At 38.2% G+C, this 24,895-nt stretch overlaps 1 protein-coding gene across 9 annotated transcripts in view; it reads left to right on the forward strand.

Annotated features, from left to right (window-relative positions):
* FAM172A (family with sequence similarity 172 member A) overlaps nucleotides 1-24,895 on the forward strand; it is a 256,784-nt gene that overhangs the window by 7,683 nt on the left and 224,206 nt on the right. For 3 of the 9 annotated variants that reach the window (XM_048932068.1, XM_048932064.1, XM_048932066.1), the window contains exons 2-5: nucleotides 10,531-10,608; nucleotides 13,053-13,176; nucleotides 18,320-18,421; nucleotides 21,230-21,330. The exons of 3 other annotated variants lie outside the window; for them this stretch is intronic. In XM_048932068.1, coding sequence (XP_048788025.1) covers nucleotides 13,071-13,176; nucleotides 18,320-18,421; nucleotides 21,230-21,330 — 309 coding nt within the window. In that variant the 5' untranslated portion in view covers nucleotides 10,531-10,608; nucleotides 13,053-13,070. The remainder of the gene's footprint in view (nucleotides 1-10,530; nucleotides 10,609-13,052; nucleotides 13,177-18,319; nucleotides 18,422-21,229; nucleotides 21,331-24,895) is intronic. 3 more of the 9 variants (XM_048932065.1, XM_048932067.1, XM_048932069.1) reach the window with 2 other exon arrangements.

The following is a 24,895-nucleotide window of genomic DNA, read 5'->3' on the forward strand; positions in this document are numbered from 1 at the left end:
GATAAAATATTTTTTTTATTTGAGATGATTCATAGTCTGAACATGAGTCAGTAACATGCTGTTGCAAAAAGAGTAATCATTCTGGGGTATTTGGTTAAAAGTTACGTATTTGGAAATGTCATGATGATTTCATTCTTCTGCACATTGCTTGTACTTGATCAGTATGAGGTATCTCATTTAAGGAGTTTAAGCTTGTGAGAAAGTCTTTTAGGGGAAAATACATTATTTCTTTATACTCCAGGGGAATAATAAAGGCATCATTACAGTCTGCAAGTATGGAAAGGGTTGCTAAAGGGCATACACAAAGGTCATCGATTTCCGAACTGTTGATAATCAGGAGCTAAAGGATTGTGACAAAAGACGTTCAAATTAGGAAAACTACCCTCCTGAAACATCATGACAGACAGCACTGTTATGGAGAGTTATAGAGTTTCCCCAACCCCCCTTCCTAACTCCTCCTTTTCTGTAGGCTAAATAACACCTGTTCCCTCTGCCAGTCACAAGGCTTGTTCTCCAGACATGTCCCTGCTTTGATTTTCTTCACTTTTTTTTTTTTTTGTGTGTGTGTGTGTAAAATTGGAGTGCATGGGAGCTGAACTAAATGCACATGAACAATCTGAGTTTTGATATTTCCAGGTACTTACAGAATTTACTGTTTCCAGAGTGTCAGTGGTAATGATGACGTACATATTTATCTTGTGCTGCCATCTATGGAGAGACAGTGTAGACAGTTTTTAAGGTTCCATGCATCTACATAATGATTTTATCCAGCTTGAAGGCCTCTTAATGAACCTAAAAGAATGATTACCGATAGAATGAGTAACATCTGGTATTGTCAGATTTCACATTTGCCATGGCTGTGGTCTTAGTGGTTTTGACAGTTTCTTGATGGTATTTCATTTCGGCTATTTCACACAAATTGAAGAATTACAATTAAAAGCCTTACAGCGCAAAAAAGTAAAACCTCTTAACCTACAAACTCTAGTTCTCACATGTGATGCTTGTAATAATTTTCATATCTCATGTTTAAAGCTGTTCATTGCTGTTGTGAGTGGCAACTAATATGTGTTTAAATGTATATTTGTAAATGTACGATCACGCGCTTTGTCTAGCATCACTTCTTTACCCTTTGTAATGTCACTGAGAGCTGGACTGTTCTGAAAGTTATGGTCATTTCCAAGATCAGAGACAGTTGCTGTCTAGGCACCCTGTTCCAGTGTTACCACTTTAAGAGTAAGAAGTTTTTCTTAGGTTCAGATGGAATTTGTTGACATTCAATTTATGCCTATTTTCTGTTGTCCTCTCACTGAACACCACTAGGAAGTTTCCACCTTAGTAGTCTTTACTCTCCCTTCAGGCATTTAATAGGCACTGATAATACTTCTCCTCACCTTTTTTGTACCAAGCCTCCTCCAGGATGGACAGTCGCAACTCTCAGCCTCTTCAAAGACTTCAAATGCTCTTTGCAGGGTTGCAAAGGGTTGCTCTTTGAAACCCTTCACTGGACTCCCTAAGGGTATACTCATGTCTGTTCTACTGGGGAACTCAGAGCTGCTGGCGCTGTTTTTCTAAAGCAGCCCAAGATGTTGTTAGCTATGCTATATGGTTTAGAGACTTGTGGTAGCAATGGTAGTGGGAGGATGGTTGGACTAGATGATCTTGCAGGTCATTTCCAACCTTGCAATTCTATGATTTTATGATTCTGTGCCAGGATCATTTTCACTAATTGACTTATTCAGGTCTCATTTGAAATTTTGAGCGACCTTATATATACAGCCTAAAAAGAGTTTCCTGCTCTTTTCTAAATTGTGGAATTTCCTCTTTCCAAGTTGAAGCAGCTTGCCGCAAAATAAATTATGTTTCATGACACTTTAGACTGTTGTCCAAAAGATCTGTCCAGTGAAACCGAAACGTTTGCCTGAAATGTCTCCTGCAAGATTGAGAAATATTTCAAAATTGAGCCATTTTTAGGTGTAGGCTTATTTTGGTAATTGCTTTCTATTTAATTTGAAGTTCTGTCACAGATGGAAATGACTACACTGTTTGCATCACTCCTAAGAGGGAAGCAGGAATGTATTTACTGATACAGCGATTTAACAAAGTGGACAGTGACTTAAGAGGATTCAGAATGGTTGGATACACTTGGTATTAGCAACATAGGGTTAAACGTGCAGGAGGCCGTTCTGTTGAATTATGAGCTTCTCTTTTGCTTTCTAGAGATCTTGAACTACAGAGGTCAGGAGCCTAAGTGCAGCTGAATCCACACCTTGTCCCAGGCTTGGTCAGTGGTTTTATGTCTGCAAGATTACATGTACACAATCAAAGATACAGTCTTAGAAAAACTAGCCAAGTTTAATAGTCACTTGTTGAGTGTCTGCATCAGCAAGGCATCTCCACAGGTATAAGGGATTCTCTACAGGAGTAACCTCAAGAGACGTCCCTACTCAAGGGGGATCCTGTAATGGAGAGCTCAGGGGGCTTTTGGGCTGCTCCGCTTTCGTGAGTAAGGTGCTAGACTCGTAGTATCTAGCACATGCCCATTTGTCCACAAGAATAAGATCTTGCATGTGACATTGAGGCTGAAGGAGGATGTTGGGAGCAGAGTGGGAGCACACTGTCATAACTTGATTACTAATTGTCACGATAGCTAGATAGATGTCTAGCTGGGACATATTTTACATCTGCTGCATTAGTTTTGAGGTAAAGACAGCTTACCAGGTAAAGGAAAAGCCACACATGGAACTCCAGGAGAACAAGGAATCTGTTTGCTACTTCCACACTGGAAGGCAGATGTTCAGCCATTTCTAAACAAGCAGGGCACATTTGCCTAACAGTTTCTTGATCAGACAAAAATCATGGCTCTATGTCCCCCATTTCTTCCTTCTTTTCCCCACCTTTTATTGCTGAGCACAGTGCCATGTAGTATGAAACATCCCTTTGGTCAACTGTCCTCATTCTGTGTCCCTCCAGCTCCTGTTGCACTACTAGCTCCCTGTTATCTTGGTATTGTGAGAAACAGAGAAGCACTTGGCTCTGTGCAGAGCTGCTCAGCAACTTTGGTGCGCTCTCTCTGCTGTCTTTGTCACAAAACCAAAGCATAGCATCATACAAGCCTCTGCAGAAAAATAAATGAACTCTGTCTATGCATGTTATAATGTGGATTGTTGCAAACTTTTTCCCTTGCTGTAAGTTTTCTTTACAGATTCATTTTTCCTTGTCCTGCTTCATTTTTAAACTAATTCTCTTATGTAAGAATGCTTTTAAAGATAGTATTATTTCAATATCTTGGGGGCTTTCTTAAAATTCATCTGTTATGTGAGAAAGTTGGTAGTATGTTTTACAGAAGTCCCTTGTTACAGTGGATGAAACTGATGATGGTTCATATTTTTCCATGCAGTACACTATATAATGTATCTGTGCTTTTCTTGCATTCATTTCCGTGTTGTTTTAGGAAGCAGTGTTGTCAGCTGCTGTAGGGTGGACAGAAAAATAAGTGCCTTAATATGGACAGGCCTTAGTTATGCATGTAGTTTTTTCACATGATTTGTGAGGTTTATGTATTATCCACGTGGTCTTAGGGAGGTATAAAAGCAGAATAGGGCAACGGATTATTTACTCAAATCCTGTAATTACTATAATTGCATTGATAAACTCTGTTGTAGCAGTTACATTTTTAGGCTATTGCAGTATTCAAATGAATAAGATAAGTTTAACTGCAGTATTCCTTCTGAATAATCATCTAGTCTCAGTCTGAATTTGCTAACAATTTGAGTGTCCTCTATTTTCTGTGGCACTTCATTTTCGTTGTTAGTTATTGTAATTTTTGGGGCTGATTATTTATTAAAGTTGACCCAAAGAATGATAAAAGACGTATTAAAGGAAGTTCTTTGTCTCTTGTTACTCATTTTAAATAATACTTGGAATGATTAAGAAATACTGGAAGATGAGGGAAGTGCTGGTGTGTCAGTGCTTGATAGAAGATAGGTCAATGAAGACAGTAACAAATTAGACTGTCACAACTTGATTAAATGAGTGGAATATTAATGGAAAATTATATTGATAATTAAATGACAGAATAAACTTCATTCAGATTATGGGTTTGCTTTATTACAGTTACTGCTGCAGTATAATTTAATATTATGTAAGCTAACTACTTAAAATAAGTCCTGTTCAAACTTAAAGACTGTTCAGTATAAGGTAAGTAGCTGCTTCATGAGGAACTTAGGAACTTTTCTTCCTTAGAAAGTTCAAATTAGAAGCAGTCTTCAGGAGTGGTGATCTTCAATAAATATTTATAAGAACTATCTAGCAAGTCAATAACTATCTTTGGGAAATAATGTTAAATCATAGTAAAATTTGATTTCAACTTGAAAGTGGTAAAATGATAAATAGTAAAGAATTTATTTGCTGTTATCCAGTTATGTGATAAATTATGTCCACAGTCAAAAAAAAAAAAAAGCAAGTCAGATTTTCAGAACTGAAGCACAGAAATCCAGGGAAGCTACCACTGTTTGTCCTGTGGAGTTAGACAAGCAGAGAAAGACTTAATATAGAGAAACATAATTCCTAGTGACTGGAGCCTAAAGCTTTACTAATTCAGACTGGAAACAAAGTACAAAAAACAGTAACCTTTGAAACTATCATAGAAAGTGGTGGGTTAATTTAAGAGCTAATAAAATTTAGATTGCATGCCTTTTTGTGCGATACTCTGTATTTAAATACAAGTGGTTGGTCTCAGAATTGGTTAGCTGAGGGAAATACAGAGTCTCCCATTAACAGGAAATAATTCTGATCAGTTATATCATTCTATCTGGCCTGAAACTCAAAACCTTCCATGCAAAAACTAGAAATCTTTGGAGATGCTTTTTATTATATTAGGTAGCATCTCCAGTCTCCGCTTGTCTGCTGCTTCCATCAACACACACTTGAGTTTGGTAGTGCTTGGCTGATCTTTGCCAACAGAGTCTGCGGCTACAGTAAGACAGTCCTCCTAGTAAAAGTTTATTCAAGCTGTTAGAAAATGTAATGTTTTCCACAAAATAAGCCAAGAACTTCATTGTTTTTGCTTGGAATGATTGGTAAAGTTTTTTAGCTCTTGTTTGGAATGGCTACTGTTAGGACAGTGTGTTTAAACTTGAGGCTAACACAAATCATTTCTTACAGCTGCTCAACTTCACTGTGAATGTGCACAGGTGTAATTTCCAAGCAGCACCACAGGTTCATAATGCCTGGCTAGGATATACTCTACTAAAAGGAGCTAGAGAACCTTTTGGACAGCTGTCTATACATGGCTAGAACTGTACCTCTGTGGCAATGAGGGCAAATTGACTAATCTCCTGTACCAGTAGGAGCATACCTCAGGTATACCTTGTTGCCAGCAGGAACAGGGCAGTGATTGTCCCCTGTACTCAGCTCTGGTGAGGCCGCACCTCGAGTGCTGTGTCCAGTTTTGGGCCCCTCACTGCAAGAAAGACATTGAGGCCCTGGAGCGGGTTCAAAGAAGGGCAGCAAAGCTGGTGAGGGGTCTGGAGCACAGGGCTTATGAGGAGCAGCTGAAAGAGCTGGGAATGTTCAGCCTGGAGAAGAGGAGGCTCAGGGGAGACCTCATTGCTCTCTATAACTTCCTGAAGGGAGGTTGTAGTGAGCTGGGGGTCGGCCTCTTCTCTTGTGTAACTGGTGATAGGACTAGAAGGAATGGCTTCAAGCTGCGCCAGGGGAGATTTAGGCTGGACATTAGGAAATACTACTTCTCTGTAAGAGTGGTCAGGCACTGGAATGGGCTGCCCAGGGAGGTGGTGGAGTCACCGACCCTGGGGGTGTTCAAGGAATGATTGGATTTTGTGTTGAGGGATATGGGTTAGTGAGAACTATTGGTGATAGTGGATGGTTGGACTGGATGGTCTTGTAGGTCTTTTCCAATCTTGATGATTCTGTGCTTCATCTTGTTTGTCTCCTCAGTTCAAGACAGATGTGAAATTGTAGATATAGCAGGTAGCCTCCAGGGTGATTAGAGAACTTGGCATTTGAAGAATGGTTCAAGGATGTTCAGCAGAGAGAAGAGTTGGAATGATTTCCTCAGTCATCCAATTTCTAGAAGGTATTTATGGTGAAGAAGTTATCTTTTTAAGTTTCTTTTTCATAAGGATGTATGGTGAGACAGGAAACTTCATCTGGATGTAAGGACAAGAAAATCTACTGGAAATATTTAAGATTAGAATAAGTTCTGCAGAGGAGCAGTGGAGTCTCCCTTACTGGAAATAGCGAAGGCTTATCTTGGCATTATGCTGGATTATCTGATGAATAGGCCATGCTTGTGACAGAAGGTTGTTGCAGATGATTTCTAGAGATCTTTTCCAAACCACTCTGCTCCATGATGCCATGATTGACTCTGGGCAGATACAGAAAGCTTGGAGGCAAGGCAATAGCAGGGCTATCTAAAGAAGTCTGATTGTACTTACTAAAGTAGGCAATTAGTAGAATATTTTTCCACATTTTTCTGAAGTTTATGCAAGATGCATGTCTACTTGCCTTGCTTTATCTTGGTCCTTTTTGTTATTTTGTAGTAGAAAGCGAAAGAAAGCTGCTGATCAGAATTTTAAGATGAAGTTGTTCTTAAATTATGGACTAAATGAATGATATGTTTATATTATTCATATCATTTATTTATAATGTAATGTGGTGCTGGTAAGTGATAATCCCACAGAACCAAATTTGTAGACTTCATGTGTTTCACAGGGCTATTTGCTTTGCATGATAGGTGGTTGAAATGAAGCAGTACTCCTCTGTTCAGTTGGCCAGAAAATATATGCTGCTTCTAAGGTTGAGGAGCAGACAAAGAAATATGAGGTACAATATTACTAAAGCTGAGAAAAATGCCAAAAAGGGGAGAAATCTCTTGTGGTGGAAGAAATGGTGGGCAGAGCTGTAGGGTAGATCCACTGAGGCAGACAGTGCTGCAAAGAAGAGGTATATACGCTGTGAGAATCTGGGGTGTCTGATACCAAAGCAGCGGGTCTTGATGATAAAATGGCGTCTTCAGTAGCCTCACATGCTTATTTCTTTTGTGTATGATTTTATTTGGAATAGCTTCCTTTGGTCTTAGATAGTGCTGTATTTTTGTTAGAAGCAGAATAGTCTGGGTGATGTTAATTCTTTGCATGTGCACCTTTTGGGAGGAGATAAAGAGGTGTGTCCCAGAAAGCTGGAGGCACCCCTTACTCTTTCCTAGGCTCTTTTTGCGCTCCCTCTCAGCTGAGAGTCTTCACGAGGATTAAAAATACTTTGCTGTGTGCTAGGATCTGGGCTAACAGCCTGTGTTCAATGGATCTTCAGCTACTTTGTCATTTGTCTTTTCAGGAGTCTTCAATTAATGGCACGTAGCTCTTTTGAAAGTCAAACTATTAAGAGCAGAGTTAGGGACGGGGAGAAAAAGTTAAAGTACTAGATACATACATATCTAGGCAGCTTTTGATGGTAGCCAAAGCAGAAATGATTTCCCGGGAATTTTCTAGTCTCTCCCTCTTTGTCTGTAGTGGTCCTGCAAATTACTTTGGTGTCTCTCCTAAGAGAAGGCTCTTTTAATAGTCTTAGAGTTTTTCTGTTTTTAGAGGCCTTTTTCCCTTCCCAGCTGACCCATGGGATTGCTTGAGAGAAGCTGACATTAAAAAAAAAGATTAAAAATTCTGGCTTTGTCCTCTAACTACTTAGTATGTACAGAGATGAGGCTGTTGAGAGTCAGTATTCTCCACCCCATCTTTCAAGCCAGAATTCTGTTAAAACCAGCAGTCTAAGGCAATCATCTTAAAAATTCATCCAAGACAGTTTTCTTTTTTATAAACTGTCACAGGGCAATTATGAAGTAATATTGTGCCAATATTACTTATCCTTGCAATGTACACTGTGAGAAAATATGATTCTGTAATTAAAAGACCATTTCGCACACAACTGTTTGCCAAATTTGTGTTTCTTCAACATTTCTATTTGTCCCCATTGCTTGATATGTAGTCCTGTGTACTGTGGAACAACACAATGCAAATCTTATACTGCATATAACATTACTATGTATTACACGGATTTTTTTTGAGGCTTTAATTGCAGAGCAGTAGTTCTTCATCAACACAGATTCCTTGAATTTTCCCTATCATCTATTGTGTGTAGAGGATTCTCGGTGGCATTTTTGTGGTAGATGATAGTAGAAGAGGGATCATGAAATTGTTGCCCTTCTCAGTGGCAAAGACTCACCTGGTGTGCTGAGCTTGAAAAAAGTAGAGAAGATTCTTCGAAGTTTTAAAACTGGAATCTTGCAATCCCTGGTTCTGAGCATTGCAGCGGATTGAACGCCCAGAAAATGAAAGTACAGGAAGAAATTATCTGAGAACATTTTGTTTGAATGGAATTGAGTCGTGTAAGAGCACATTCTTTCCTTCAGCAGAATTATCCTAGGCACCATTCTTGTGTCTCTGCTGCAGGATTGCTTTTTCTGTCTCCAAAATTACTTGCATGATTCAGTAGACACTACCCATCTGCCTCTTCCAAAGAAATGGGGTTTTCTACACACTTAAAATATATGGAAGATCAGTGCTTTAGAGAGTACCGTGTTAAGCATTTGATGTTGTTGCTGCAGAAAATTCTTAGATGCTCATTTTGAACCTTTTGCTGGTTAACGATAAGACCATCATGTAAGTCTCTCAGAGGCTATGTTGAGGCTGTGCTTCCTGTTTTTGTATCCTTTTAACATGTTTATTTGATCTACAGGCATATGGTTATGGAAGTCGTTTTCAACATTTCAAGAATGTTAAACTAGAATAATTAGAATTTCAGCCCATGAAGCCATGTTGCTTGACATGATAGGTGCATTAATGCATATAGCTCATAGTAAAATGCCTACTAAGCTTAAGGGGTAAATAACATTAGAAGGTAGATCGTGTGGAAATAAATCAAACTCTAGTGGCAGCTGCAGTCTTGTACTTTATCAGCAAATCCCACCACCATTTGTTAGAATGTGAAGATATACCAAGATTCAGGGATTGGGATTCTTGCCAATTTATTTGTACTCAAGTGGTAAAAGATCCTGCTCTTCTAACATCTATTTCTCTCCTCCTGTGTGTGTCTTCCCTCTGGTTTTCTGCAACTGTACAGAGTGTGCTCTAGGCAAATAGGTAGATTTTCTGGAAATTCTGATAAGTCTTAATAAGTCTGTAATAAATGTGTGCAAAAAGCAAGTTTTATTTGTGCAGATCTGGGCAGGCTCTAAGGGGAGAAGGAAGAGGCACACACTGCATGCTAAACTGATCCTCTGGCAAAGTTTCTGATCTCTGCAACATGGAGATGCCATAGCTGCTCATTAACAGCAAAACTGAGTAAAAGATACTGCTTCTGAACCTTCTTCATATACAAGATGTTGACATTTTAGCTGAACCTACTCAAAACCATTTAGTCTAAAATAGATTGGAAATAATTGTCCTTCAGAGCTAAAGTGTGGGAAACGTGTAAGAAAATAAGGTCTTTATAAGTAGAAGAAAGTGAAGTATAACATTAATTGAAGCAATGTTATTGATGTTGAATGTCATGTCCTATAAGCAGGGATAAAATAGAATTAGACAAACAAAAAACCAACTACAGATTACAAAGTGTATTTTGTGCTTTTTCTGAGCCTGTACAGAGAAAGAAATAAGAACCCAGCTGTCATCCAAGTATCTATTTCAAGTAAAACTGGGTTCAGCAGGAACACTGCACTAGTCTAATCCCTACCCGTCCTTTCCTTAAAATGTCGGTTTACAAAAAGCAAGGCTAATTCAGCTGTCTTCTAATAAAGCACTGTAACCAGGCATTCTGGTAACTCATATTCAGATAAACTATATGGATTTTTGCTTCCTAATAGTGCCAGTGTTTTCTTCTGTGGTGCACTTGTAATGGGTTAGCATTGCAATTATTTATGTCCTTTACATGGAATATTTGTACCACAAAACATTGACTTTATTTCAACTATCGCTAATGTAGAGGGCAAAATCTTATACAAAGTTTTAGGTTTTTTGTTTGTTGTTTGTTTGTTTTGTGGGTTTTGTTTTGTTTTGTTTTTTGCTGCATTTCTAGCTGGGAAAAAAAAAAGTGTCTAAAAATCTATTTATCTGCATTTGTTTCAGAGTCAGAATACAGTAGAACATATACTTTGATACTGCTCGTTTTCAAATCAAGCACTGTCAAGATCCAGGTTTCTGGTACTACTTCACTAAAAAGATCATGAAATACGTGTACATATTACCATAATGTGCAAAAGTCTGTTTTGTTTTTGAAACTCAGTGATCATTTGTGAATCCACCAGTTGTATTAATAGGAGTCTAGTGAAAATGCTTCCTGTCTCATGCGAAGCCAAAATATTTATGATGCCAGATGATATTCAGTATTGCTAGACATTGAGGTTGAAGAATATGTGTAATATATTTTCTGATAGATCACTGAAGTTTGATTGCAAAGGCAAGACACTTGGAGAATAATGTAAGTTCTCATGGAAACAATAACTGTTGTCTTTAGGTCATGTGCTTGTCTTAGCTACTGGAACAAACAAATAGAAGATGTTTTATAAAAGGATCATCTAATTAGCTGCACTGAGTAAGTATTCAGGGAGCTCTGTAATGTTTCCACTGTTTGTTTCTGGACCATCAGACTCCAGCTCATTCAACATCTATTTGTGAAAGAAAGGAAATCCAGCCCTCTCATCCAATTTCTTCTGTTTGTCATTTAAACTAATATCAGTGAGTGTTTCAACTGAATTCTTGCAAACAATACATAAAATTCTGTGTGCTTGTTTCATCCTCATTTTAATATCAAGTCCTCCCTCCAGTGGCTGCTGTAACAGTTTTTTTTACTTTGACAAAAAGAACTAGAAATTCTATTCCAAAGTTAAATTGAGGTTTATTTATTTATAATTGGTGCTTCTAAATTTAATAGTGAGCCTGTAAGTTATCTGGTCTTTCCTTAGTGACCAGATCTCCATAGGTTACCAGGTATATATTGGAAGAACAAAAATGGCTGAAATTCTTTGTCACTGCATTGATTTTTCAGAGTAATTAGTGGGGATTATTTTATGAAGGTGAATCTGTGTGGATAAATTCTGTATTACTTAAGCTGGTGAATAACTTGTTTTTAAACACTTGTTTGTGACTTGTGGCTGCATTAACTGAATTATATTCAATTATGAATTTTCAGATGTCCTGTAAGGAGGACTACCGAAGGATAACTTTCACCTGACTTATCACAAATCAGTGTCACTGTCACTTTCTGGCAATTTCAGTAAATGTAATTTGAATGATTTCGTTTGTTTTCTGATGTGATTAACTGGAATGTATATGTTTTTATGCTGCAAATATACAGACTGATGATGGGCAAGATATTCTATCTGATCATCTTGTCAGTGAACTACTTGGAAGCATCTGAGAAACGTAGTTCAAAAAATCCATGCATGCTAATCAATGTCGAGCCATTTTAATATTTATATTGAATATGTTATATGTCAGAAAATAGAAAAAAAAAAAGCTGTGGCTTTCCTGTCCTTTTTATTCATTACTTGTGTTGTCACTGCTAGCATGATAAAGTGTTAGCTACAAGATGGCCATTTTAACTTAATCGTGTAGAGTTGTACCATTTTATTTTATTGTTTTTAAAGTGCATAGTCGAAGTAGAAGTTTCCTGGTAGAATTATGTTTATAAGAGACTTGGACACTGCATTCTCATTTCACAGCAGCTTTGTTGGAACCACCAAGCAAGGCATCAAAGTCTAACCTCGGCCAAACTTTTAGTATAGATTGTTAAACTGTCTTGAACAGCAACTTTAAAAAAAAAAAATCTCCTTAGTTAATAACTATCAGCTTCTTATGTTATTTTATTCCTTAATCTACAAGAAAATGTTTTGGGTAATATTTCTCTAATTTAATGTAATAATTTCTGTGAAGAAAAGACACTTTCATCCTCTGCTACTCTGTCCTTACCAAGTTTTTGTTGTTGTTGTTGTTTTGTTTTTGTTTTTCTCTGCTATTCTTACAATGAACTTCTTAAAAAACATTTTGGAATTCTTTATGGTTACAACTCTCAGGGAGTCATTAGAACAGTGGGTAAATCGTATTGCTTTTTGTTTAAAAGTTGCAGGTTGCTGCAGGGATGCAGTTCATGCAGGTTCGCCCATGATGAAGTACAGATTGTGGAAAAGAGTTAAACAAATTGTTCATGACTGACAGATGAAACAGCTAAAAGGATGAAGGAAAAAAGAACTCAATGCATAGAAGTCTTTTTATTGAAAAGGGAGAAGCAATGGTTGTGATTTGGTAGTTTGCTCCCTTGGTGTCAGATTCAAGATGAAAGGGATTGCAGATCTGAATGTCTGGGTTGCCTTCTGTGCATTAGGAAAAAATTTAGACACCCATTTTGTATGGATACTGACACCTAGTCTGTACCTGGACATTTACTGGATAAATTTCAGTGGAGATAATGGTTTTGAGCTATATACTCCTTATTATAATTTTAGTAAAAACTGAAAGCTATAAGATACAGCACGAATAATTAAATCTAAGTAATTGAAGTAGAAAAATCTGCAGAGATTTTGGAAGTTCTGTTAATTATGTTTGGTTTTGTTTGTATTTTCTACTGTGGCCTTTCAAGTGTTGTGCTTCTCCAAAAAGCTAATCATTTACTGATCTTGTTTTAAATTTGCAATAAATGACTGTTGAATAAATCAGCGTCCCTTCAGTATTAGGGCGAAGTTGGTATTTATTCTTGTGAATTTGAATCTTTGACCCCACGTGATAGAGGAGTTTGTGTTACACTACATTGTGAAACTTCTAGATCTGTGATCGTGTGATGACACTCTACTTTGTCCAGTATACATTTTGAAGAAGAGGAAAAAGTCTATTTAAATTTTACTTCGTATGCTGGTTCTTATACTCAGGGAAGCTTTGTTTTTGAAACGAGTCCTGTTTTATGTGCAGTTCTGTTTATATATGTGTTAAGAAATAAGATCCCTTAAAGTCAAATTTGTTAATGTTTAACTTGTTGGTTTTCAGATTGTCATTTGAAGATAGATGCACTTATATTTTAGTATTTTAAATCTGCTGACAGCTTGGGTAATGATGGCTCAACTCCAGCAAGGAGTCCCTGATGAAAAAGAAAAGACTACTGCATTAAAGGGTATGAATACTTTTGCCTTCTTTTCACGTATACAGAATTTTCAGAAACAGTTATTAATATTAAGGAATGGAAAGTACTTTGATCTTGCTGTGGGTTAGAATCTCGGAATTGCAGTACTGGACGAGACGATTAGACTGTGTGTGTAACGTCCATTTTCAATAGTTTTATAAGATGATTTAAAAATAATGGTCTGTGGTAAGCAGTAGCAGAGTAAGAAATCCATTAATTTTATAATTTTCATAATTATCCTTTGGTACTTTTGTGATCTTATTTTCTGGAAGGTATAATTTAATTTTTGTGCCACTTATGTTTTAGAATTAACTATCCGTATTACAGCTTTTAAAAATCCCTTTAACTGTGGTATGTTAGCAGGGAAACCATTTTCAGGACATTTATATCTGTACTGATTTTAAAGAATTTTCTTTGTATTTTATGTTTAGGAACAAAAATCACACAATCTAAGTGATTTATGTAGTAGATTTCATAAGGGGAAGAATAAATGCAATAGATGACATTTTTAGAGAATGGACTTGCATAAATATGTTATTAGAAGTATATCTTCTGTTATACAGTGATAGAAGATGCTGTTTCTTAATTTATAATTGTATATTTGAGAAAGGCTTGGTGACAACCTGTGTGTTACTTATTCAAATCTGTACTAATTTTGTTGAACGTATGCTCAGGAAATTTTACTTAATGTTTGGAAAAGTAAAACCTCAATTTTAAACTTGACGTTAATTTGATTGTCTATTAAGGATTATTACACAAGAATCAGAGAGTCAGGGAATGGCTTAGATTGGAGGACACGTTAAGGATAATCTAGTTCCAACTCCCTGCTGTGGGCAGGAGTGACAGCTGCTTTATCTGGCTGCCCAGGATCCCATCCAGCTAGGTGTGGAACATCTCCAAGGATGGGGCATCTACAGTTTCTCTGGGCAGCCAGTGCCACACCACCTTTTGAGTAAAAAAAATGCCTCCTAACATCTAACATAAATCCCATCTCTTTTAGTTTAAAGCTATTCCCCTTAAGTGCCTTAAGAAATGACTAGTAATTAAAAATTTAAACTTAGTGGGAGGTGTGATTTTCTTCACGTGACCTGGTAAACTCCTACTAAGCTATAGAAAGAAGGACCCCTGCAAATCACTCAAATCTGAGCTCTGTTGAACCAGACTGTAATTGAATTTGAGAGTGAAAGAACGATTGATGAGATCTTGAAAGAATCTAAGAATTTGCTAGCACACTTTTAGCTAGATGTGAGAGGAAAAATGACACAGGAAGGTGAGTGGTTCAGTGTTTGGACCACTGGCCAATTGAAGTCTTTTTGTGAGGCTCAGATTGTAGATGTAAATCAAGAGCTGCTTTAAATACTGAAGACACGCTTCATGTATGTCATTTAAAAGGGCTGCTCTGAAAGTAATACCTCCTAGTTTATTATGTTGACCATGATGTCAGAGGTGAATGTTGGTGGTATGATAGTAGTGATTGCACCTTCCTATTGATATTGCTTTACATGTTGTTGCCATGTGACAGATGGCAGCAGACGGGCAGTATAGTAAAACTGTGTCTGGCTTTGAAGGGCTTATGGAGCAAAGGAGTGTCACTGAATTGCTCCATGCTGAAAAAATGGCACTCATTGGCATTCATTAACATTTGCTGAATGCTGATGGAGTCCAAGTTGTGGATGTGAGCACAGTGAGGTGCTGGATTGTGTGTTTCAGCAGCAGAACAATGACATGAAAGATGAGCAGTGTTTCTGTTGGCCACACACAACTGCCACACTGTGAAATGAAGCTTGATAGCTCATCTGCACAAGTCAGTGGACTGTAAGGAAGGAACTTTGTACAGAGCTGAGTATTGGCTGCAGTTCATTGTAAACAGTGGAATATTGCAAAGTTTGCACAATGTGCATCCCAGGAATGCTCACACAAGAACAGAAAGGACAAAGTTTGTCAGTACCTATTGAACCCAGATCATAGGATCATAGAATGGCCTGGGTTGAAAAGGACCTCCAGAATCATCTAGTTTCAATCCCCCTGCTTCAGAGTCTCCAGCCACTAGACCAGGCTGACCAGAGCCATATCCAGCCTGGGGATGAAGGAATCCACATGAGACTGAAAGTGACAGGTTCCTGGAACACATCATTACCAGTGTCAAGATGCAACACTAAAATAAAGGCTTGAACTTCCAGAATCATACCTGAGAAGACAACCGTTCTCTTCCAATATGACCATGTAAGGCCCTGTACCAGTTTGAAGACTGTAGAGCACATCATCAATTTTGGCTGGACTGACCCACCACACCTACTGTACAGGACAAATAGGCACCTTCTGACTTCCAACTGTTTGGGGCATTGAAAGATGGACTGCATGGGCAACATTTTCCTGTCAGTGATGCCATTGTATCAGCTGTGAAACAGTGAGTCAGCTTCACTGGAATAGGTTTTTGAGTGGGACTTGCTGGCTCTTGTCCATTACTGGCAAAAATGCATAGTTGCTGGTGATGACTATGTTGAAAAACATGCTTTGTAGCTGAGAATTTGGTCTTATCAAATAGTGTTATTGTGCTCTTTGTATCTATTGTAGTGTCTATGGAAATAAATAGGAGGCATTACTTTTCAGAGCAACCTATATTACACTGGTTTTGGTACTCAAGAGGTGAGTTCTTTACATATGGTAACTGACACTTTGTAAACATGTTTCCAATCAAGAAGACATGAAAATTCTGGTGCGTTTAAATTGTACAGGTGTGTCTGGAGTCTCTTCCCTAAGAACAGATAAAGTGCTACTGACTATTTTGGCTATCTTCACACTGTGAAAATACAGAGGAAGAAAGGGAGTGCTTTTTGTGCCCTGTAGCAAAAAAAAGAAAAACTATTCAACTAAGTTACTGTTTGTTTTCTTCTTTATCATTTTGTTATTTGGTTGAGAACCAGAGTGACTTGCTAAGAACTTTCAAAGGACAATCCAGAAGAACAAGCTGAAGATTAATTATGTAAATGGAATGTCGAGGACTTCCTGTCCCATGGTAGATTTGATGAAACAGATTTGCTGAAAAAGTGAGCTGTGGTTTTTAAAAGCCGCATTTAGAAATCTCCTAGACAACCTCCAATTACTGTATAGCTATTTAGATACCACAGTGATGCTTAGGCACCACAATATGAGTTTGAGAGATTTTAGAGTTACAAGGATTCTCCAGCTTTACCCAGTGAAATAATTTAGGGAGGGAGGTGTTGGAAACAGTTGTATGGAGGCTGGAATGAATGTCAGATCAGCTGAAGACAGTTCCTTGGTTTGTTCACTTAGAATTCAGGACAGTTGAAGGCAGTTTTCATAGAATCATAGAAAGGCTTGAGTTGAAAGGGACATTGAAGCCCCCCCAGTTCCAGCACCTGTGCCGTGGGCAGGGCTGCCCCCCACCAGCTCAGCTGCCCAGGGCCCCATCCAACCTGGCCTTCACTGCCTCCAGAGATGGGGCACCACAGCTTCTCTGGGCAGCTGTGCCAGAGCCTCACCACCTTCTGAGTGAAAACTCTTCTAATCTTTAATTTAAATCTCCCCACTTTCATTTTATAGCTATTCTTCCTTGTCCTGTCACAATCAGATCTCACTAAAAGTTATTCCTCCTCCTGCTTATAAGCTCACCTTCAGTACTGAAGGCCACAGTGAGTTCTCCCTGGAGCTTTCTCCAGACTGAACAAACCCAACCTCCTTAACCTATCATTATAGGAGAGGTGGTCCAGCCCTCTGATCATCCTTGTGGCCCTCCTTTGGACCCACTCTTAATACCTTTACATTATTCTTGTGCTAGAGGCCCTAGGCCTGGACTCAGTACTGCAGATAGAATCTCATAAGAGCAGAGCAGAGGGGGACACATCCCTTGCCCTGTGTGTCAATGCTAGGCTTAGATAATGGGGGTGACTTACAAGATCGTTACTGGCTGCAAGACTAATAAAAAAATAGTCATACAGAGCCTACTTGAATAATTATTTGGAGTTATTAAGAGATATAAGGGTGGTTAATGTCAAACAAAGCAAATTTAAAGAAATGAGCCTTTCAAAACAGTTGTATTTTCTTTGAGATATGAATTTAGATGGTAAAGGTAATAAATAAATGTACTTAGAATTTTTAAGGCATTTCACTGATAATATTTGAAATTATATTCATAATAGTACAAAATCAGTGTAGCACGTCTGAACTGAATATTTACATGGTTTTCAAAATCATGTATGGAAAAGTAGGGAAATACTTTTCAGTGAAATCTTGCTCAATTATTTTGTGCTGATATTTTATTAATCATCGTATTTTAATGATCAGAAAGTATGTTAAAAGGATAATATTTGTGTACATGATGAGCAGTGAGGAGATGATAGTACACCACTATTTTTATGCATTCATATCTTAGAAGTAAGCAAAAGATGTTCCTGTATTCTTGCTGCTGGTAATTCTAAATCCTTAAATATAGAGTTGAAGTATGCAGATTGGCTTTATTTTAGTGTTCTTTTATTAATGAATACAGGCTGTATCAGGATACATCATCTTAGAAAACAAGGAATCTGAAAGGAATGTACATATCATGGCTTGCTATTAAATTGATGATTATTTTCTTTGCCTTGGGAATTATTAAAGGATCGTGGTCAAGAGAAGGATTCAGACTGCACAGTCTGTTGGGGAATGAAGAGGGGTAACAAGTGTTATAATTGCAGCTTGTAGATGGCTGTGAGACAGCGTGCATTTGATAATATGAGCTCTTCAAGCAGGGAATGTATCAATGCCATGATACTGAAACTGGATGAATTAATGGTAAAAATGTGATGCATACTAGAAACCAGAGACAGATTTCTAACATTAAGTGTAACAAATCATTGAAACAAATCGTTGTGTCTTTGATGGTGTCTGTTTCTGGACATTTTTTGCTCAACATTAGAGATAGACAGGTAAATAAATAAATAAATTTGCTGTAGAGGAGGCAGAGGTATTGAAGCTGGAGGAAAATTTCCAATAATTAAGTTATATGTTTAGTGTTGTGTAGGTTGTCCTTCTGTCTTTAAGAACTGGTAATCTTGATAAACTGATTTTTTCAGCGATTATAACTAAATAAAGAAGACATAGCATGTATAATGTAATTTTTCTTTTCCTTTTTTAGATTTATTGTCTAGAATAGACTTGGATGAACTGATGAAAAAAGATGAGCCGCCACTTGAATTTCCTGACACTCTGGAAGGATTTGAGTACACTTTTAATGAAAGTAAGTCATATATGCTATCCTTAAAATTATGTTGAGAGGTTATCAGCAGTTTAATTATACATTATAGATCATTACTAGAACTCTACAGTTTTCTTTTAAGAGTAAAATTTTAAGCTGTAGGATAACAGCCTTGTAAATCTACCTAAGTAATGTATATATTTTTTTTATTTCATGAAATTACCATCAAATCTCTCAATTTCTACAATACTGTACAACACATATATTTATAGTGACTGGCAAATGAGCAGTGTGATAGGCTGGCTCTTCTGTAGGTCATAGTTTTTAATAGATTATTACATTACAGATAATTTCTGTGACTGAAAGTCAGATTAGCTAGCTGAATCTATATGTTAAATGAGCAGTAATATTTATGATTTCCAGTGCATACATTTTAAAATCCAGCTGAGAGATAAGCCACTGAGCTAAAGTAATACCAGACTTCAGGAAGAGGGCTCTTTCAAGATTGTTTGAAACCTGTAGGACAAATGGGGACATTTACAATTCTACTTCTTTGCAGTGTCTGTTCTGTGAACAGAGGAACTTTAGTTTCTAAATCTGCCTGTCTTACATCTTCCACTTTTAAAGGAAAAAAGAGCTTTCCTTTAAATGATAGTCATTTATGCAACACTTAGCTTTTTAATACCCTGATGGCTTTCACAGGAAGGTACTTAGAGACTAAAAGTGTCATGAAAGTGATGCTCTGTCTTTGATGGGAGGGGTTCAGCTCTGTCACTTTTCAGCTCCTTATTTTTAGATCTGCACAGTGTCTACTGTCTTCCTTACTGACTTCAGAGTTAATGGTTCATATATGGTTGATAAAAAGAGCTGAAATTTGAATTTTGGTGAATGATGTTCTAAAATAATGTTACTGAATATTCCATCACTAACTTTACAGGATGAGTGATTTCCAGAGAATGTAGCAGACACTGTTATGTACACTGCTGGTCAGTATGGTGAAAAAGATCTCTCTTTTGCTTTTATACAAGTGATAAACATGTTTGGTCTTATACTTTTTAATTATAAACATGTTTTTGTTTTTTTTTTTTGTGATGGGAAAAATAGAGATGATGTTTATGAGATTGAGAGGATCTTGAGAGGACAAGAGTACCAGAAAGACAAATAAATAAATAAATAAACAAATATTCCAGCTTACTTATGGAGAGCACTATTTCATTTAGAATTGAACAGTATAATTAAAAAGTAACAAGCTGAAAATGAACAGCTGAGCGATGAGTCACAATGAAAATATAAAAATATTTTATATGTATATATAAAATGTAATATTTTATATAATATATAAAAATAAAAATATGAATACCCAAGACAGGGATGTGACATTGGGTAGAAATATTTCCTTGGAGACTAGTGCATGGAAAATGAACTGGAGATCAGGTAAGACAGATTTGAAAAAAATGCCAAATAAACAGACTTATAGGCAGAAATCTTAAGAGGTATTAGCCCTTAAATATATCATTTAAAACACCAGGAATCAACATTCAAAAGTTTTGAAAATGCATGAACTGATTTAGCCGTTTAAAAACATTTAGTTGTTAAATCTTATTTTCGTTGCGTAGACATTTCAGCTTTCTAGGATATACTTGCTTTTTTTTTAAAAAAAAAAAAAAACATTTATCTGATTCTCTGCAATTTTATGATGCTCTGAGATAATTTGAGGTTTTTTCTAATCAGCTGAAATACTGCTTGTAAGATAACATTTCTGCAACTTGTTTCCTGATTGGCTGCCATTTTATTCCTGTTATTTCAACCCAGTCAAATTCTTTATTTGTGGTCAGATGTGCTACTGAATTTTTTCTATAAAGAAGGACAATTGCAGAAAGTTACACTGGAATGTACAATTTCGAAGTGGTTTTGCTGTGGTTGAGGATTCTGCTTTGTTCTAGTGTTATGATTTCAGTGTATTCTAACGAAGATTTCCTACTTGTTGGTACTGTGTCAGGAATACAGATCCTTACCTTAAATGTGGACAAGGGTGGTTTTTTTTTTGGTTTTTTTTTGAGTGTTTTTCAGATTAACAGAAATATTTTATGGCCACATACTTTAGCACAGGAAGTTCCACACCAGTATGCAAAGGAACTTCTTCGCAGTGAGGGTGATGGAGCACTGGAACAGGCTGCCCAGGGAGATTGTGGATTCTCTGTCTCTGGAGATACTGAAGATCCACCTGGGCACCTACCTGTGCAGCCTGCTGTAGGGGCCTGCTTTGCAGGGGGGTTGGTCCCTATGATCATTAGGGTCCCTTTAAACTCCGACAATGTTGTGGTTCAGTGATATGTTAATTTTGAAAATAAGTGTTTCTTTCTAGTCATTAGTCCAATTTGTTCTCACACTTCTTTCGAAAATATGACTGGTTTTGAGGTAGGCTGTTTGTAGCTACAATTTGATCACCTAGCTGATGTAGCTGACCAGTATTTGATCTGTAAATGTTTATATTTCACTCCTCATCCATATCAGGTTGAGTCTTAATATTTCTTACAAAACACTGTGACACTTGATACCTGCATGTAATTTCACTGTCATCACTTGTATTTAGCTAAATAAACAATACTATATATCTTTGGATTGGATTCTACGAATACATAGGCAGGAGGAGACTGGACAAGGAAGGTGTTCCCCCTCTGATGAAAGGTAATGGGGAGCTGGCTTCCTCAGACATACCAAAAAAAACCAGAAGGAATTCATAATATCCAGATTTTTAAATATGAGACTTCTGAAATTGTCAGCAGTGTAGTGTCTTTTATTTTTAGTGAAGAAGTACTCTAAAATGTAGTGATATTGTTTCTTTTTCAGAAGGGCAGTTAAGACATGCAAAAACTGGGGAACCATTTGTATTTAACTATCGTGAAGATTTGCATAGATGGAACCAGAAGCGCTATGAAGCTCTTGGAGAGGTATGTAAACTGCATATGTATGTAAAATGCAGTGTATCTGCATGTATGCATATAAGTATTAGTGTACTTTGTTTTTATTGTTTTTCTCTATAGAATGATGCTTTTAATTATAATATTTTAAGAAATATCTAGTGAGGATGCAGTCATTTAACAAAAGCTATTTCAGAGTTAGTTGCCTGCTAATGCAACGGTAATACTCGCTTTTACTGTGTGGCTTAAGATGCAAGTTAGAATACAATTTGACTTCAGTATGTGTTCAATCTAGAACATCAGTGTGATTAAGCAAATCAGAAAATATTATGTTATGCTGTTATTTATCTTTCTTCTCCTTCAGGTGAACCAGTGGGTGCAAAACTGGTGCACTGTCATTTCTAGCTAAGGATGAATTGGTTGGTCTTCTCATTGCTAGGAGATACTGAAAGCCTCTAGATGAAGTAGAGTGTTGAAGCTTGATTAATTAACAAAATATGTGGCTATTTACTAGATATTTTGATGCTACTAGTATTTCCTTGGGCTTTCTGTAGAGGTGGTGTGGGTGTACTAGACATAAAAACAACAGAGCATGTACAGTTACTCTTCAGTCTGAAAATGACTCCAGTTTCTACCAATTCATTTGCTAATGTTTTAGGAGTTTTAAAACCAGTTTGAGAAGAACAGATGAAATTGTCAGTTCTCAGACAGTGCAAAACAGTGTGTTGAACAGTCATAACCTCTAAGCCCAATGGAAAGAACAGTTTCAGCTGTCCTCTAAAGCTAGTATTGCTACTTACATTGAAGCCTAAGGGAAGGGGGTGTGCAGTTCTGCGCCCGAAACCACCAAAATTGAGTATTTTTCTAAGAAGGGCTGTATAATGTTGCCATGGAAACATGGCATGTCATTCATAATCTTCCTGTGCCTCATGACTTATCTGCTTTCATTAGTGTAACAGTTTTAGTAAGGATTAAACTCATGTATTGCTGAATGTATTAGATTTTTTGTCTTCCACACTTCCTTAGTTACTGAAGAGTTAAGGTTTTACTTGGCATGCATCTGAGCACCATACATCTGTTCACTCGCTTTCCCTCCAAGTGGAATGATGGAGAGAAGTGGAAACAGTTAACAATTGTGGCCTTCCATGTGATGTGGTATGGAATAACACCTTGCTTAGTTCAGGCCACAGTGGCCAGTTTCATCTTCCCATGTAGGGCTCCATGCAGCAGCCTTCCACCTCTGACACTTTCCTGAAATATGACAGGAACCTGAATTGAACAAGGCATGTTGCTTACCATTCTCTGGAAGTTCCTCTATATCCCCAATTCAAAAAACCGTAGGAGTCAACCTTGACTCTCTACTGCTGCTTTCTGTCGTAGGCGTCAACTGGGGCCATTCTTGCCAGATGTAAACAATGTTTTTTACATCTTGTCCTGCCCCGACTGGTCCAAAACCTACTTCATGAACTATCTTTGAAAAGGCTGTGCTAGGACTTGCAAGGAAAAGAGGAAAGTATACAGGAAGGGGTAGCAGGGCTGTGTAGTCTGGGAGGAATACAGGGCTGTTGTCTGTGTGTATAGAGATAGGATTAGGAAAGCCAAGGCACAGATGGAGCTGAACTTGGCGAGGGATGTGAAAGATAACACGAAGGGTTACAGATATATAGGCAGGAGATTGGCCAAGGAGAATGTTCCCCCTCTGATGAAAGGTAATGGGGAGCTGGCTTCCTCAGATGTAGAAAAACCTGAGGTACTCAGTGAGTGCTTTATCTCAGTCTTCTTGGGTGGTCAGGCTTCCCATATCTGCCAGGACCCTGAGCCTCTAGGTCAGGGTGTGGGAAGCGGATTCTGTCCCACTGTAACAGTAGAACATGTCCAAGACCTCCTCATGAAATTGAATGTATGTAAGTCCTAGAGTTCTGAGAGAGATGGCTGATGTCATTGCTCTCCATCATAATTGAAAAATCATGGCTGTCCCATAAAGTCCTGGATGACTGGAAGAAGGGAAACCATACTCCCATTTTTAACAAAGGGAGAAAGGAAGACCTGGGGAACTACAGGCCGGTGAGCCTCACCTCTGTGCCTGAGAAGACTGTGGGGCATATCCTCCTAGAAGCTATGTTAAGGCACATACAAGACAAAGAGATGATCTGAGATGGCCAGCACAGTTTCACTAAGGGCAGATCATGCCTGACCAGTCTGATGGCCTTCTATGATGGAGTGACAGCATCATGGATGGGGGAGGGGTAACAGATGTCATCTTCCAGGATTTCTGCAAGGCCTTTGACGTGGTCCCTTACCACATCCTTCTCTGTAAATTGGAGAGGTGTGGATTTGAAGGATGGCCTGTTCGGTGGATTAAGCACTGATTGGGTCGTCACAGCCAAAGGGTTGTGATTAATGGTTCTGTATCAGAGTGGAGGCCCTCAGAGCTCAGTCTTGGGACCAGTGCTCTTCAACATCATCAGTGACACAGACAATGTCATCAAGTGCACCCTCAGCAAGTTTGCAGATGCCACCAAGCTCAGTGGTGCAGTAGATAAGTGGAGAGAAGGGAAGCCATCCAGAGGGACAGAGATGGCAGAGAAGGACTTGGAGGTCCTAGCAGACAAGAAGCTGAGCATGAGCCAGCAGTGTGTGCTTGCAGCCTGGAAAGCCAGCTGTGTTCTGGACTGTGTTAAAAGAGGAGTGGCCAGCAAGGAGAGGGAGGTGATTGTTCCCCTCTGCTCGGCTCTTGTGAGGCCCCATCTGCAGTACTGCAACCAGGCCTGCAGCCCCCAGTACGAGAAAGATATGGAGCTCTTGGAACAGGTCCAGAGGAGGGCCACTAAGATGATCAGTGGGCTGGAGTGCCTTTTCTATGAAGAAGGGTTGAGGTTCCTCTGCTACGTTACTCCACAGTATATTGATGTCATCAATATACTGCTGAATGTCATCAGTACACTGTCTGAATCAGCCCACTGCAATTGGTGGGACTGTGTTTCCGTCCCTAAGATATTCAATTCCAGGTGTACTCAATAACCCTCCAAGTAAAAGCAAACTATGGTCTGCACTGCCTGATACCAGTTGTGAATTACCATTTGACTGCCTTTGATTCCAGTTTGTATCGAAGCTCTAGCATGTCTGGCACAGCAGCGCTCTGTAGTAGTGTGACTTCATTTAAGCCACGGTAGTACACTGTTATCCTCTGCTCTCCAGTGGTCTTTTGTGCTGGCTTAATGGGTTTGTTAAAGGATAAATGAGTCTTGCCAATTAATCTTTGGCTTTCCAATTGATGAATCAGCTTATGGAGGGGAATTAGATTGGTTGGTGTGATATTTCTGCCTGTGCACTACTGTGGTAGCAATGAGTATGCAGCACACCAGTGTCCACTAGAATCTCATACTCCTGTGGTTCTGATGTTCAAATCCACACTAAACCTGATAATCCCTCTACGTGGCTGGAGGCAAGACCCCTCTAGTCCTGTTTATTTTATTCATCACAAACTTGTCACAAATGCAAACTAAAAGGCTCACTTCCAACCTCAGAGATAGGATCAGACCATCTTCTCTGTCCTGGAGACTGCCCACTGGAAGTTGGAGCAGCCATTTCCCTG

This window comes from Lagopus muta, chromosome Z (assembly GCF_023343835.1).
Source record: "Lagopus muta isolate bLagMut1 chromosome Z, bLagMut1 primary, whole genome shotgun sequence".
Taxonomy (NCBI): domain Eukaryota; kingdom Metazoa; phylum Chordata; class Aves; order Galliformes; family Phasianidae; genus Lagopus; species Lagopus muta.